The 17,396-nt window shown below is 46.9% G+C and overlaps 2 protein-coding genes across 2 annotated transcripts; one reads left to right on the plus strand and one right to left on the minus strand.

Annotated features, from left to right (window-relative positions):
* The first annotated feature begins 6,012 nt into the window (after positions 1-6,012).
* On the plus strand, positions 6,013-13,028 carry LOC101762300 (probable 4-coumarate--CoA ligase 4). The gene is made up of 6 exons (XM_004965627.3): positions 6,013-6,790; positions 7,306-7,659; positions 8,327-8,525; positions 11,934-12,147; positions 12,247-12,349; positions 12,578-13,028. Exons 1-6 carry the CDS (start codon positions 6,140-6,142, stop codon positions 12,719-12,721), a joined length of 1,665 nt encoding a protein of 554 aa, XP_004965684.1. The 5' UTR covers positions 6,013-6,139; the 3' UTR covers positions 12,722-13,028.
* A 172-nt stretch (positions 13,029-13,200) lies between these two features.
* On the minus strand, positions 13,201-16,497 carry LOC101762702 (CASP-like protein 2C2). Its single transcript, XM_004965628.4, has 3 exons — positions 16,079-16,497; positions 15,815-15,959; positions 13,201-13,860 (listed from the first exon to the last, which is right to left on the minus strand). Exons 1-3 carry the CDS (start codon positions 16,243-16,245, stop codon positions 13,612-13,614), a joined length of 561 nt encoding a protein of 186 aa, XP_004965685.1. The 5' UTR covers positions 16,246-16,497; the 3' UTR covers positions 13,201-13,611.
* Between the last annotated feature and the right edge of the window lie 899 nt (positions 16,498-17,396).

The following is a 17,396-nucleotide window of genomic DNA, read 5'->3' on the forward strand; positions in this document are numbered from 1 at the left end:
GGTTGCCTAGATTCCTGATTAGCTATGAAAATGAACCGTATAAAACTTGCCTAACAAATATCTAAACAAAAGGAAACATTAAGATACATGGACTCTAATTTCCCTTATGTAGAATCCTTACTAATGAAGCTTCCTTCGACACGTCCGCAAGAAGATCGATCCGCATGCGTGATTAACCAGACTCCTCCTACGTGACGCACGTAATGTAGACCAACACCTATGCCGCAGTATTTCCTTCTTTATTCTAATCAACTTTGCCTCCATGCGTGGGCGTTTTCCCCTTGATGCCAACCTTGCTTTCTTTATTCTAATCACCTCTTACTTGCCAGCCGATAGACCAACCTCCAAAAGTCCTTATCCGATATGCATCATGTCCTTATCAAAACATTCTTTTCCTTACTCCGGGCTTTATGGGATTTATCGGCTAAAATCCGGTGTCAACACACGTAAGGAAGCCATCCCCAGGAGGGAGCAAAGGAGAAGATGTGGCTCGTGAAGGAGAAAGAGAGGAAGAGGAATGGGTTGGCTAGCACTGGGAGGTGGGAAGCGAGGTGGCAGACTGGCAGATCAACCTCCAAAAATCCTTATCCGATACGCATCATGTCCTTATCAGAATATTCTTTTCCTTACTCCGGGCTTTATGGGATTTACCGGCTAAAATTCGGTGTCAACACACGTAAGGAAGCCATCCCCAGGAGGGAGCAAAGGAGAAGATGCGGCTCGCGAAGGAGAAAGAGAGCAAGGGGAATGGGTCGGCTAGCATTGGGAGGTGGGAAGCGAGGTGGTAGACTGGCGGTGGGAGGAGTGGGGAACAACAGGGATGGGAATCACCTACTGGATGTTAATCATTCAGATCCTCAGCTTGGTAGCTCCTGTTCTATAAGCACCTCAGCTTGGCCGGTCCTCCTCATCACCTGCATGTTTATTAGTAGAAAGAGTTGTTGTAGACATACAATTATACAATAAGGATTAAAATCATACTCAATGAATCTAACCAAAGAAATCTTGCATTTCAAGGTTCAAAATCAATAAGAACATACTCTAGAAAATACAAAAAAATAGTCTATAGTGACTACAGGAAGGGAGAAGTTTAATTATGGAGGTAGCAGTTCAGTTTGCCGGTCGAGAGGCATTTCTATGGGCATTGGTAGGTTGTGTGATCCACAGATCTAGCCAACTAGAAACTAAACTCATATGCATTCCCCATAAGAGATTCTGATAAAACTAAAAAGAAGCTCTAGCATGATTGTAGGAAACAAACAGCAGAAGCATTGTCTAGACAACATCTACTAAACCATTCTAATCTAACGGAAATGTCCAGAACCATTATAATCTAACAGAAATGTGACTAGTGTAATGCAACCATGTTAGTTCATTAGCTTGTTAAGGTGTTATCTATCATATAGAAACACATCTTGTAATTTAGAGGAACTAAAGTGGACAAAAGGTAACTGTATGATAGCAAATGCAGGGCCAAAAAATAGACTTAAACAGCTAGCAGAATTAACAGTAACAACATGAAGAGTATTCATCACGTCAAAAAGGCAAGCATAGACCATCCTGAACCTTGAATGGTAGCAATTCCAAAAGTGTTCTTACCTTCCAAGGCCATGATGATGTCGTGGACTGAATCCATGCTATGTTGAGTAGTAGCTATAGCCCTTATCCAATCTTGTAGACATACTAGAGCTTCAATAATTTTTGGGGTCATTCAACTTATAGAACTCTTGACCCAGTACTGAATGCAGATTCCGACGCTATTGTAGAAGCAGGAACTGCCAATATATCTCTAGTCATACGACTCAATGTAGGGTATTTGGCTGAACTCATCTAACACTACCACCATGCCAGGATATTGAATTGGTCACTTCAACGAATTGGTACCTTCTAGAGATATGACTCAAGTTCTAAAGAAACCTCATTTGTAGATCAAGCACTAAGGGTAATTGTTGGTCCCAACTTGCCAAAGGATCTTGGTCACTTACAACCATTTCAACACCTCCTTGTGACATGAGATCTGAAGTGTTGTCATTCCATTTATGGTATTCTTTGAATAGCCCATGTATCATATTCATTCCTATAGCATCATACCCAAATTCTTTGCCAAATGAAAACTAAAGATACTTCAGCTTGAATTGGGGGTCTAAAATGTTAGGAATACAGAGATCCAACCATCATACCTTCAAATACTTGTCAATCATTTTCTTCATGTACTTGAAATTTCAAGCAAGGTAGTAAGTATTGCTAGCGAGTTGTGACTAAGGCATTGTGAAATTTCAAGCACAGACCGGCACCAAGAACAATCGGCAAGTGGGGAGGTGGGATCCATGTGAGACTACTACTAAGAGCAAGAACGGCTCACAGAGCCAGGGAATACTCCAAGAATAATGAATTTCTTGGAACAGTGGAAGTATGCGAGGTTTTCAGACGCTGGTTTGCTTCCAGCTTCCATCCGTTGCGTGTTGCAACTGCAGATAGCAACCTGTCGCCCATGGTGGGAGGGAGCACTAATTCGGCCTGTTGGTCCTTTTCGGCCCACGGGTAGTAGGCATTGTGGCCTATATAACAGTTTCTCCTTTTTTTAATTTTTTGCCTTTCCTTTCATTCATTTTATTCTTGTTTTGTTTCTTTTTCCTTTTTATTTATTGTTTTATTTATTGTTTTATTTATTTATTTATTATTTTTATATATTTACATAATTACTAGTTGACATGCGTATATTTTTCATTCGCGATGTGGTTACATAACTTTTTATATACATTTGTTCCTTTCTTTTGTTTTATTATTTTTTCCATTTTATTTCTTTTTTCTTCATATTTTTTTATACTAATATGTATATAATTATAATTTGTTCTAGTGTATAAATACTTATTTTGTGAGTTCGTGTCGTAATTTTTCCGGCGTATTCAATTGTTTTGTAATTTAATATAATTTGTCTCACGTTTATAAATCTTTTTTCTCCTAAATTCATATAATTTATTCTATGATTATATATTTTTTTTCTATAAGTTAGTATAATTTTTTCAATGTGTATAGTTTTTTTTATTCCGTGAGTTCATATAATTTGTTCGGCAATGTCTACGTATTTCTCTGTGATATTCAATTTCTATTTTTTTACTGTACAGCAAATTGTTCATCATTTCAACTATTTTTGTTCGGAGTGTATTATTATTTTGTTCATCATGTTTAATTATTTGTTCGCAGAAAATTTAATGTTCAATTATTTGTTCCCAATAGCCGGAATTAATTATTTTGTATTAAAATTTTTTTAAAAAAATTATCTTCGAAACATTATCAAGTGAGGTCCTATTTTGAAAATATTGTTGTAACCAATCCATTGATGTAATCGAAATTTAATTTGAATATACAATTTAAGATCTATAGATTTTTTTTGTTTCAAAATTTCTTTGTATGTGGATGGTGTCATCATTTTCGTCATCTATTGCATGTACTGATTATGTTACTTTTCAATGTGGAAGCTAGCACTATGTCTAAAAAAGGTTGTCAAAATGTCCGTCCAATTGCAACCAGCCCATCCGATATAAACATTGCTCGAAGGCATAGGTTGCAATTGTGTCTAGACGCACCCGTTGCAACTTGCAACACTCCTGGACTCCCATCATTCATATTGCAACTGAAATTAGCTCAGCGTTGGCCCGAGTCACACCATTTGCGTAAAGGTTGGCCCAACAGGAGGAAACGTCCGGGCGATCCAAAGGTGTGGAATCGCACGGCCCAAATACAACAAGCAGCCCAATTGCTTAGCACTAGCCCAGAGTCAAAGCACACCACAACAGGAAAATTTTTCTCTATTTTAAAAAAATGAGCAAAAATTGAGGTTGTATATTTAACATCTTAGGGCGTTATTCCAGAAAAAGCATGTTAAGGTGTTCACTAGCCGTGGAGGGATAACTAGAACAACGATTGGCCCTAGGTGATGAACTGATGATGGAAGGTGGCGGTGAGGCAAGACGAGGCAGCGAGGGCTCTCGCGGCCCGCCACAGTGGAGACCAGGGTGGAAGGGTATAAAGGGAGGTGTGTGGCACGGTGACGAGGGCACTTCTAGCTAGAAAAGTGGTCATGGAGACCACCAGACGACAATAAAAATATAGCTTGGTAAGAACGGAACAAGATATTGTCAAAAAATAAGGGAAAATTGGAAAAATAAATATTGCAAAAAGAAAAGTAATAAACTATTGTGCATGGATTAGCAGGCTGTGTTAGAAGTGGGGTGAGCAATTTGCCACCTTACCTTCAAGTCTTACATGAAAAGCTTGATTGTGCAATCTTGGACCTCCACGCATCAGTCCTTCTTGATTGTGCAATCTTCAGCTTGGACTTTTTTTAAAAAAAAAGCTCGAAGACCAGACTTATCTCCAACAAACTATCCATTTTTTACTCTCTATTTGACTCTATCCAAATTGGCAAAAGATTCCTCTCTTTATTAAGTTGCTCATTCCAATAGACTATCCATTTCCCAGCCTCCAAATACCAACGGCTAGTTGCCTCTCTAGAATGCCCTCCTTCACTCTCCCTCTCCACACACCCTGACATGTGGGCCCCACGTGTCATCCCCTTCCTCCCTCCTTCCTTTCCCCTTCTTCCCACCGCTGAACTCCTCTGCCTCTGCCATCGCACCATTGGCACCCCTCCCCATCCTCCTCCCCTTCCCCCTCCTACACATAGGCCATGGCGGCCTCCTCTGCCGCCACCACCCATCCCTGTCCCCATCCCCCTCTGCTTTCCCCTCCAATCTGAAGGCTGCCGGCAGATCGAGGAGGAAGGGGGTATCCTTCAGTTCCCGCCCTGCAGCGGAGAGAGGAGGAAGGGGTATCGCAACAGAGGGAGGAGGAAGGGGCGCAGTCACCGCCGTCGCCGTCCTCCAACCCGCGCTCGCGCCGCCGCCGTCGTCCTCCTCTTCTCCGGCTCCCCCGCACCCGTGCCGCCACCGTCCTCCCACACCCGCCGCCGCCATGGGATGGCAGGCGCATGGGGCCCACACTTAGCAAGCCAGTTTGGCCAAGTTTGGCAAGCGGAAGGGCCAGTTTGGCCAAGTTTGGCAAGCGGAAGGGTCAATTTGGCCAGACGGATAGGATAGCAATTGAGATGACAAGTCTGTTGGATAGCGATTTTGATGTTGAGTTGTTAAAATTCGACTTGGGAAGTTGGATGGGAACTGTGTTGGAGTTGCTCTATGTGAACAAAAATTTCGGTAAACCTGAGCACCTAGCCCTGTAACCAGGTTGTTTGGGCGCAGAAAGCAGAGGGTCTCGCCGTCTCATCCAGCGATGCGGCGATCGTCTTTCCACTTCACTCTTTTTTCCAGTGGAATATCGGATGCTGAACTCAACTAGGCCTAGTGAAAAGGTGAAAACAGAGTCAAACAACCTGTAACGTGCCACCCAGTCTGTTACTATGGCCTTGTTTAGTTGGCCAATTTGGGAGGTGCCAAATTACTGTTACAGCACTGTAGCACACTGTAGCGTTTCGTTTGTATTTGTAAATTATTGTCCAAATATTGACTAATTAGGCTCAAAAGATTCGTCTCGCAAAGTACAACAAAACTGTGCAATTACTTTTTAATTTCATCTAGATTTAGTACTCCATGCATGTACCGCAAGTTTGATGTGATGGGGAATCTTCTTTTTGCATAGTGTCAAAGTTGGAAGTTGGGAGTAACTAAACATGGCCTATGCTAACCAAGCTTCTCGGTTCTCACTTCACACTTCCCGAGGGGCTTCCTTGCATCGGACCCTGTAAAACCTGCCTGCGCCAGGCAGCATCTCCGATTTCCACTGCCTGCGGCCGGATCAACCTGCCTGGCACAGGCAGCTTCTCCGGGGCTGGAAGCAAACATGCCATCAACTCTCACGGTCTCACCAACCCCGTGTGGCTGCGTCCACTCCGTGCCCCACCGCCACCGCGGCCCCACCTGTCATCCTTTCCGACCTCTACCCCACCAACCTTTCCTTCCATCCCGCGGCCGTATATTTAGCTTCGCCTTCCCCCCAATTCCGCCCTCAGCTCAGCTCAAGGGAGCAGCAGAGCCGAGCAGAGCCTCCTCAAAATCCCGACCAGGCGGCGACCATTTTCCCTACCGGTCACCCGGAGTCCACCATTTCACCGGCAACGAGCCCGATGGGGTCCGTCCCGGAGGACTCGGCCGCGGCACCAACAGCCGTGTTCCGCTCCAAGCTCCCGGACATCGAGATCCCGGGGCACCTCTCGCTGCAGGCCTACTGCTTCGAGCGGCTCCCGGAGGTGTCCTCCCGCCCGTGCCTCATCGACGGGCAGACGGGTGCCGTCCACACCTACGCCGACGTGGAGCTCCTGTCCCGTCGCGCGGCGGCGGCGCTCCGCGGGCTCGGGGTGGGGAAGGGCGACGTGGTGATGAACCTCCTCCGCAACTGCCCCGAGTTCGCCTTCGTCTTCCTGGGCGCCGCGCGGCTGGGGGCGGCCACCACCACGGCCAACCCGTTCTACACCCCGCACGAGATCCACCGCCAGGCGGCCGCGGCGGGGGCGCGGGTGATCGTCACCGAGGCCTGCGCCGTCGAGAAGGTGCGCGCCTTCGCCGCCGAGCGCGGCGTGCCCGTGGTCGCCGTCGACGGCGAGTTCGAGGGCTGCCTCCGGCTCCGGGACCTCATGGACGCCGCCGAGCCGCTCGCCGCCGACGAGGAGGTGGAGCCCGACGACGTCGTCGCGCTCCCCTACTCCTCCGGCACCACCGGGATGCCCAAGGGCGTCATGCTCACGCACCGCAGCCTCGTCACCAGCGTCGCGCAGCAGGTGAGCACACGAGCTCCTCGCCTCCTTCCTCTCGCCACCGGACTGCCCCATTACCCATTTCCATTAGCTGGCAGCTGCTGCGAGCGGTAAAAAAAAAAAGGTTTCTATTGGGGCGTCGAATTTTTTGGGGATTTCCCCTTTCTGTGCTGCTTCTTCGAAGTGGCGTGATGGCGCCCACGCTTTCCAGCTTGGGGGCATTTCTTTTTTTTTTCCCCTCCCCCTTTTTTTTGCCGGCGCCAATCGAGCGCTGCCCATTTATCACCGCGTCAGCCATTAAAGGCACAGCCGGCCTCGTGGAGTCGTGGTTAGTCTCGCGTCGCGTGGACCCCACCGCGCGGACCCCACTTGTCAGTCACACTACTCCTTCTAGTCAGCAGAGTCAACCAGCTGTCTTCCTGCCATCTCAAGATGCGCGTCGACAGGATCAGGATTAATGGTGCTAGCGTTTGAGTTTTTCAATGTTGCTTTCTGAATTCTGGCTGACTCAAATGCAATTTTCCGATGGTTTCTTCCAGGTGGACGGCGAGAACCCGAACCTGTACTTCAGCCAGGACGACGTGCTGCTGTGCGTGCTGCCGCTGTTCCACATCTACTCGCTCAACTCGGTGCTCCTGGCGGGGCTGCGCGCCGGGTGCGCCATCGTGATCATGCGCAAGTTCGAGAGCGGCGCGCTGGTGGAGCTGGTGCGCGCGCACGGCGTTACCGTGGCGCCCTTCGTCCCACCCATCGTGGTGGAGATCGCCAAGAGCCCCCGCGTGTGCGCCGCCGACCTCGCCTCCATCCGCATGGTCATGTCCGGCGCCGCCCCCATGGGGAAGGACCTCCAGGACGCGTTCATGGCCAAGATCCCCAACGCCGTGCTCGGCCAGGTCCGTTGCTCCAACTCCTAGTACTGTTCACGCATGCGTCATGTTCAGTGATAGCGCTACTTCCATGATTGAATGCACGTCCGCAACTATGAGTTTTATATTGAATCGTAGACTGGATGGATTGATGGATTGGAGCATTGAGGATTAGTTAGTGGGTGCGACGGGATTGAAAAGGATTTGTAGCGTGGTAGGTGGGTGGTAGCGTCGCGCTTTTGGCGTCTTTCTGGCCGCGGGCCGCGAGGGGCGCACGAGCCACGTTGGGTCCGGGGGTTTGCTTTGCTTGTGCTGCATGCCAAGGCGACATCTCAACTACGCGAGAGGGGCTTCATGGAGGTGTGCAGGTGCAGGATGCCTGCAGGGGCTCTAGTGTAGGTGGGGTGGCTGGTGAAAGGTCGGGAGCACACGCCAGCCTCATGATTCCCGGTTGCCGTCTCGCCAAGAAAAGCATTTTGTTGGGCTGCTCTTTCGGTGTACGTGTTTATCTCCCTCCCAGATTCTGGGTGGACGAGTCCCACCACCGGTGCCGGTGCGCCGGCGTTTGTCAACAAGTTGCACGAGCGATAGTTCCTCTTTGTTTGAATGCTAATGTGCACGATTTCATTCTGAAGTCTTAAACGGGATACTGTTTGGATTGACAACAAAAATCTCTGTTCGTGTGCCGTCACAGGGGTACGGGATGACCGAGGCAGGGCCCGTGCTGGCCATGTGCCTGGCCTTCGCCAAGGAGCCGTTCGAGGTGAAGTCGGGCTCCTGCGGCACCGTCGTCCGGAACGCCGAGCTGAAGATCGTCGACACCGACACTGGCGCGTCGCTGGGCCGGAACCAGCCCGGCGAGATTTGCATCCGCGGCGAGCAGATCATGAAAGGTACCCATCCAATCAATCCTTGCTCTCGTCCTTCCCTGCCACCTCCAGTATTTTAGTACGATAGAGCAACACTGATTGAATGAGTGAAGTGAACAATCGGGCTCCATGATCATTGGTCGGTAGTGTTTACTCAGGACCCATGGCTTTGGAGCCATGAGCCCATGACTAGCCAATTAAAAGTTTAAAAATTAAAGCTCGTCTGAATGTGGGTTTGGATTGGTCTCTGGAGACTCTGACAGCACGGCGATGCCATCCGGTACGTTGCTCTCAGTCACGAGAGCAAAGCCGTTGCGGCTTGCGACTGGTGTGGACTTGACAATCTTTGCTATAAATTAAGTAAGGCAGTCCTCTAGCAGCATGAAAACGAATTTGGGGCTGTTTGATACCAGGGCTAAACTTTAGCCCTGTCACATTGGATGTTCGGATGCTAATTAGTAGGATTAAATATGAGCTAATTATAAAACTAATTGCAGAACCCCTAGGCTAATTCGCGAGACGAACCTATTAAGCTTAATTAATCCATCATTAACAAATGGTTACTGTAGCACCACATTGTCAAATCATGGACTAATTAGGCTTAATAGATTCGTATCACGAATTAGCCTCCATTTATGTAATTAGTTTTGTAATTAGACTATATTTAATGCTTCTAATTAGTATCCAAACATTCGATGTGACGGGGGCTAAAGTTTAGTCCTCGTGAGCCAAACAGGCCCTTTATTTTTGCTTTGACATCAGGCATCAAGACCTAGCCGCCTAGGTAGCATCAAAAGTTCAAAACACCGCTTGCTTTTGAGCACATGGAGTATTCTGGTAATGTATTTGGTCAGGAACAATAAGTCCTTCTCTATGTGGATTCGACCCTGTTTATGAAAAATAGTTTCTGAAAGTTTCAGAAAGAAAAGAACTTGTAGGATGCACTTAAGCATTCTCTGAAAGTCTCTGCTCCTTTTCTGTTGGAATGGCATTTAAGTGCCTCAAGTTTCAGTTTGTTCTGTACCAAAAAGAATTGACTAGTAGGTGTAGTGGTTGTACCAAAAGCTTCTCCCTTTGGAAGACTGAAAGTTCGTGTTCAGTGCAGGTCCAGTTAGATAGCCGGTAGCCTACCCGTTCAAACCCAACCACTAGAGACACAGGCTGATAATTTCCTTCTAGCACACGTCTGATTGCCAGTCATTTCCCACGGCTGTTGGCATCCAACTAGCCATGGAGGCAGGCACGTTGGGTAACCAATCGTTCTCAGCTTGTCGATCAGTTTATCATGACCCATCACCCATGACAGCATGGTTGATGGTTCCGGAGAATATTCTGAGACTAGAAGAAGAAGAAAAAGGTTGTTCTTGATATATTTAGAAGTTAGAACTCAAGAAGCCATCTTTTTTCCTTAGCGGCAGCACATCTTGACCATTGCTGGCATCGTTAGGAATACTTGGGAGCAGCTCAGCATTAGTGCCTCGGGTCCATGTATTCAGTTAATGATTTGAAGACTGCTTCTTGGATACAGACATGTGCCAGCGGTGATAGTAATTCAGACCCAAACCCTTGGTTGGTTCTCACCTGCCCAGACCTGAAAACCCATTGACGCCTAGCGTGTGATGGTCTGAGCCCACTTGTTCGTGTCATCGTCAAACTGGATGCTTCTCCTGACTTGGGCATGTGCCTTGTAATAGATGAACTGGCCAGGCAGGGCCATACCTCGCTGCTCAACGCCCTGACCCTGCATGTGCTAGCCCTGAAACAGGCTATTTTCTGGGCACTAGAACCAAACTGAACTGATTTTGTCAGTTACGTAACACTATTTTTACAGAAAAGAAAAAGTTTCTCCATAAGCTGCCAGCCTGCATGATCCATCAGGGGGGACCTAATTGAACTGGGACTGGGACTGGGACAGAGAGTGGGGACCTAAAAGACCCCACTGGGACTGGGACTGGGACAGAGATTTGTGATCATCATACCATCCCCTTATTGAACTACAAAGAGTTGGGCATAAGTCACTACCTTTTTTGAAGTGACACCAATTTTCTTGGACTCTAGCACAGACTAGAACTGGTTAAGATGACAACTCCGAATAATCACCCAAAAACATTGAGGAATGAATAAAAATAAAATAGGCATAAGTTATGTAGATTTCCTCAGTATTTTTAAGTTTCCATTGCCTGATCTTATGCGATAATAATATCCAATTAAACACGAGCTTCTGGAGTGGAAGAAGTTACAGAGAATCTGGGTTGGCATCTTCCGAAAAGTGCATTTATTTATATCCTATATCCATCGATACAGCAAGCTGGCCATGTGAAAGAATGTGGAGGCCTTAGTTTACACAAATTTCTAGAACCTCGAACAACTAAAGATCATCATAATTGGTTTCAATAAAAAATTCTTAAAATGAAAAATGTCAAGCATGGAGTTCTGCTGCAATATCTGTTTCTCATCAAGATAAATGCAAGATACGACCAGGCACCTGCCTTGCTTTGGGTGTCTCCTTTTCACTGAGTTTTTGTTTAGTTTTTACCTGTCCAGCTCTGGAACCGGTTTGTTGATGGCCGTCTTTCCTTTTGCAAACTGCTGTAGATGCAGTAAGGTGAAATATCTCTTGGGTGTGCATACATTGTATCCATGAATCCATGATGGCAACAGGCTGGTCTATGGTCACCCATGTGCATGTTTCTTTGATTGGAATCTTCCCCATATTCTGTCCTTTTCTTTCTCCTTCACTGCCATAATGCCCTTGCATACTGAGTTATTAGTGTAGTCCTTTTTTCTAAGCATTTAGATGTGTCCCTCATTATCTAAAAAAATTAGATGTGCTCCTTCAGTAAACAAAAAGCAATTATCCATCCTTCCATTTTTGCGACCACACAATATTTGTGTTCCAAAATAAAACTACTCCATAGAAGGTGCAACGAAGTTTGGTTATGAACAAAATGTTGCTTTCAGCAGTAATTGCCGCATGCCACCTCAAGCCTCAAGGACTATATCCAAAATTTGTTGGCAACATTTTTCTAGCATGTCGCATGTACTCCCTCTATCCCAAATTGTAGGTCGTTTTGGCTTTTCTAGATACATATATTTTGCTATGCATCCACATATAGGTTATGTCTAGATACATAACAAAACATATGTATCTAGAAAAGCCAAAATGACATACAATTTGAAACGGAGAGAGTAAATTATAAGAAACGGTGGCATTAGTATATGAGGTTACTGTAGGTTGCAAGTGTAACCTAAAGTTGACTCTAGCGACTATCCTATAGCATTCTTTTGAACTGTCTTTTGCTTGGACCATCTGATTCTGTCTCAGCACTAAACATATTTCTTGTACTAGTTATCAGATTAAATTCTAAATGTGCCCCGGAATGTTTCAAGGTAATAATTGTCATGCTAATTACTAAAATCTACAATCTCCAGGTTATCTGAATGATCCAGAAGCGACAAAGAACACCATTGATAAGGATGGATGGCTGCACACTGGTGATATTGGTTATGTTGATGACAACGATGAGATCTTCATTGTTGACAGGCTAAAGGAGATAATCAAATACAAGGGCTTCCAAGTACCTCCTGCGGAACTTGAGGCCCTTCTCATCACTCATCCTGAAATTAAGGATGCTGCTGTTGTCTCGTACGTTGATCCGCTTGCTTAAATCATCAAATGGAACCAGAATTACATTGCACTTGATATATTGTGCTCGAGGAATTAATTATTTTGGATTGATTGCAGAATGAAAGATGAGCTTGCCGGTGAAGTCCCTGTTGCATTCATTATACGGACTGAAGATTCTGAGATTAGTGAGGACGAGATCAAGCAGTTTGTTGCAAAGGAGGTAATACCAAATTGTAACCTTCTGAAATAAATAATTAACACAATTGTCACATGTCCATGCATATCTACAAACATTGAATATTTAAAAGACTCTTAAGCTAAGGCTACATCATGTATAAGCATAAACAATGCTGACACTAGTTCATGTGCCTATGTCACTTATAAAGCAAAGTACACTGATCCAAACTTTCAAAAGAGGGCACACCTTACAGTTTCTACTATGTTATAGGTTGTGTTCTACAAGAGGATCAACAAAGTTTTCTTCACGGATTCTATTCCGAAGAATCCTTCTGGCAAAATCCTGAGGAAGGACCTGAGAGCACGACTTGCTGCGGGCATTCCTGGTGGTGACAGTGCACAGTCCAAAAGCTAAGCCCGATATTGATTCTTTTTTCCCCTCCACTTTGTACACCCTTGCCAAAAATCATGTAGTATTCATGAGATATACATATAGAAAGGCCAGGCGATCAATATTGATTCTTTTAGATGGGTAAGGTATACTTTGTTTATTTGTCCAGCATATGTATTGTGTCATGTATAGATACCGTTTTTGACAAAGAAAAAAAAGGCTGATTATAATTTGTACCATGTCTGAGTTAAACCTTCTGTTCAGTATGAGCCATTCCCAAATTCGAATGGTGAGTGCTCCCTGTATATAAATTCAGACTGCTTTGGTGAAATGACAGGCTGATCCAATCCAAATTCAGACTGATCAATCTTGTACCGGGTCCCAACAAAACTTAGCCATGTTGGGTTGCTATTGAAATTCGAAAGATGAAATTTGTGTGTGTCTGCAGCAAGAACTAATGGAATCTTGTATCCATTTTTTTAAAATGAAACGTGATTTTCAAATTGAGGTATGAAAGTCCTACTGCAATATTGTCACTACAGCAGTACAACTCCTTTACAGCAGGCAGTAACTGCTGTTTTTTTTTCTTTAGCTGCACTGCTGGTAAGACGTAGCATATTATTATCTACGAAAATACACTGCAAATACATACAGATACACTAGCACACATACGTACTCATCTCCACTAACATATCAAACGAAACAAAAGCAAAAAAAACCATACAAGTACCCCTTTTTTTTGGAGAGGGAGGAGGGAGAGAGCGAAATAGTACAGTCCAAAGTAGGCAGAATTCTACTAACATCTCCATCTTCACTCTTCACTTGGGCCTACATTTCGTCACGGCCCATCGTTGTTAGAGATTCTTCAGAGAAGCGCACGCGGCCCAGCTGACGCCTTGAGCCCACCGCTGCTTCTAGTGCGCGGCGTAGGGCGGCGGCGGCGCCGGGTAGAGGCGGACGACGTTGCGCGCGGAGACGGCGGAGAGGACGGCGGTGCCGGCGGCGGCGAGGATCCCGAGCACGAGGCTGCCGGCGATCTGCTCGCAGAAGCGCGTGTAGATGTTGCAGAGCTTGGTCCACTGCAGCGCGTGCGCGCCGTCCAGCGCGATCACGCACGCCTGCGCCGCCGCCACCGTCGTCGCGAACGTCGTGTACGCGCACGCCTGCACAGGCACGGTGGTTGCCAAAATGTCAAGCACTCAAGCAAAACTGGAGCAGAATTGGCACGTGTGCACGAGACGCTGCTGTGCACGCAAACCAGTGAGAATGAACCATGACGATTGACAGGTCGAGAGGTCACGAGACGAACAAAACAGCGTGAATTCGATCGTGGCGGAGACGCCGGAGAGTGGCCGGAGACGGTAGGGATGGGCGGTCTTTATGGCTGTTTGTGCTTGTTGCTGGCTTGCTGTAGCTGTGTGTCCTTGTGAATTGCTGTACTGTTTGAGTGTTCGCTATGAATCTCTGTAGCCGCGGTTGTTGGCATCGCCGAGCTGCAGCCTGCGGCGCATGGGGTCCGTCCTTCTCCGGCAACTCGAGGTGTTTCGTATGGCTTCCATCGCCTTGAGCCATCAATGTGATCTGCCCTACTTCCGCTGTTCGCGACCGCTTGGGAGTTGACTCAGGCACACCGCACACACTACCGAGTAATAATAAACAAACAAGAAAATTGATGGACCACTAGTACATTAAATTCCAGACCCCAAACCCTTGCAAGGCTAAAATTTTATTTGTATATTTATTTACTCCCTCATAATTAGAGCATTTCAAGCGTTTAAAGTTTGCTCTAAAGGAATTGCATTTTTAAGCTTTTTAACCAACTTAGATTTAATTGTCTTTTTCTTTTTCCTCTAAAGGTGCATATGCATTGCCTGATTTCTTTTTCTATTTTCAAGGTCTGGTCCGTTAACATGCATGTGGTAGGTTTGGTTAATTATGACTGTTCCTTCCATCCCAAAATAAAACAACTTAACTTTTAGCTACAGCTTTTTTCCCCCAAAAAAAATTCAAGGTGTGGGCTCATCCATCACTATCCCCCTTAAACATCCAATCATGTGGTTATGTTTTAGCGGTGTGCATTGATTTGTGAACAAAGAAAAAAATCTAGAAATGCACTTTTGGGACTGAGGTAGTACTATGTATCTGACTAATTTCTTGAATGATGAAGCAGTATCGAAAACCTACATCTTTTTCTGAAATTAAAACCTACATCTTTTTCAGGTCCTAGCTACAACTAAAGTGGTGGCTAACCGACTGCGATCACTCACAACTCACATGGCGATGGCGCACTCCACCGAATCCACATAACCACAAAAGCTAGCTGTTCTTATTAATGAACGGATGGTGAAGAGCTCGCATAATTCCAGCCTTCGCTTGGAACCGCCTCCATCGATGCGATCTTGGTGCGCTTAAATGAGACCACAGTGATGATGTACAGGTGAGATGCAACAAACCCTATCTTAAATTTCAATCATGTTTATCTTTTAGTACTGACGATTACTTTTCTTTTCTCCCCTTTTTTTGTCCTTTTTGTAAAAGAAGAGTTGTTGATGAGCCACCTGAAAAATTGGGTACTGAACGTACCGTTTTCAGATCAGCTGCAAAGCATGGCAAGAATGACAGGTGTGTGCTGGAGTAGAGCACAGTGTCATGACTGCCGTGTGCTGTAGGTAAAAACAGCTGCGAAATTAAGTGCCCTAATTACTAATAGTACAAAGATAGGATTATTTGATAGCTACGTATGTACTACGACTAGTGAGGATCATTATGTGATGGTGATGTTACTGTTAGTATAGTGATGTTCATGTAAACTGACAAAAAGCTGCTCCCATCCTAAGAATCTATGGCTAGGCTTGTCACGAAAAAGGATTGGACGCTCTCCACTGTATCCCTTCCTTTTTGTTTCCTTTACGAAGATTAGAGCTTGAATTTGCACTAATTTCATCAGACTTTGTGGGTTAAGTATGTAATCGAATTGCGAGCCTTCACACCACATCTAGGGAGAAAAAACATTTTTTCCCTCCAACGGAAACTTCGAAGATTCCTTCGGACGAAAGGAGGAATCAAAGCCTTCCTCCGGAAGAAGATGGGGGTTAGGAGGGAGTTGTTGAGGCGTACCTTGTCGAGCAGGAGGCATATCCATGCCAAAGCCCTGCTGCTCCGGCGGCAGGGGTTGACGCCGCCGACGCGGCCGAGGTAGAAGCACCTGAGCAGCTGCAGCAGGTGGTACCCCGCCGCCACGGCCGCCGCCATTGCCAGCACCCTGCAGCATATCGATGATCAGCAGTTCAGCACTCGTGCTCATCGAAGTCACGCCGCACAAGGGCAACAACAACCAGCATGCGGCACGAGGTGGAAGGAGCACACAGGTAGCTTAATTACCAGAGGGCCTGGACGTCCCTGACGGTGGCCTTCTTCCTGACGAGCAGCACGGTCTCCGTCTGCGTGCTGAGCCCCACCAGCAGCGCGGACGCCGCCGCCAGCGCCGCGCACGCGCCCCGCAGGAACCCCTCCGCCTTCACCTCCGACGCCCTCGCCGCCGCCACCATCTCCTCGCCTTCAACAGTTACCTAGCCGCGCGCGTGACCGGCCTGCTCCGACCCGATCCCTCCTCTCCAAGATCGAGCAGGCACGAGGCGCGTGAACTCTCTCGCGCTGAACAGCCGAGGCCCCCCGCGCGCCTAGTGGTTGTTGCCTCGCCTGCGTTGGCGGCGGGTCGGCCGGGTCTTATAGGCGCACGCCTTGCGTTTGGCGCTCGACGCCGCTGCGCGACGCGTACCAGACCATGGTGTTGGTGCCCCGCGGCGACATGCTGGCGAACAGGCCTCCGGTACGTACGGTGCCCGCCCGAGCCGGGTCGCGCACAGTCCATGGGATCCAGAGGACACGAGTAGTTTTTAGCAGTTAATGGGATGGGGGATCCCCGAAAGACATGGCTCTAGTACTACCAGCAGTTAATGGGGATTTACGAGACATGAACGAGTGACACTGAACTAGGCTTTGCAATGCAAAGTTCAGTAACAATTGTTTTACGGCAGGGATTAGCAGCCGCACTTAGTAATCATCAAGAAACGTGCCGCTCGGTCGCTGTCCAAGTGAGTGTGGCATCATCAAGGCGCGGATCATCACCAATTAATCTCATCAGTTGCAACGGTGCAGGAGGCAGCGTGTTAAGAACGGAGCGAGGCGCTGGCCCAGCTAGCAGTCGTGTCCCAACTGCCCGGAGCACGACGCGCGCAGTGCTGTAGGACACACAGGCACGCGTGCTGTTTCGAAAAAACAACTCGTGGCGCGCTTGGATTCATTGCGTGTTTGCCATTGGCACAGGACATTTCATTCTCGGACAGCTGCCGGCCGGGAGGTCTAGATCCTCTACCAAGCTTTTTGGCGACGGGTATGGAAACCCCGCATTTTCTTTCACTTCACCGAATCATTCGTTGGCATGGCTACACCAGCCGCCTCACGTCACTAATTAGTCGTATCACAGTTTAGTTTCTTGTAAGCATATATTTAATACACGTCTTAACCATAGCACGGACGGACCTGAACGGTTCTGAAGCCATTGTTTGCTACACAATTTGCTACGGCTAAGGTTAGTGAGGTTTGACCACACTACTGGACAAGTGAGCATTCGTCCATGATGTTAGTACCGGTGGTCTTTTGGTTCGGTACTAACACATAAAATTAGTACTGGGACCGA

This window comes from Setaria italica, chromosome IV, assembly GCF_000263155.2.
Source record: "Setaria italica strain Yugu1 chromosome IV, Setaria_italica_v2.0, whole genome shotgun sequence".
Lineage (NCBI taxonomy): Eukaryota > Viridiplantae > Streptophyta > Magnoliopsida > Poales > Poaceae > Setaria > Setaria italica.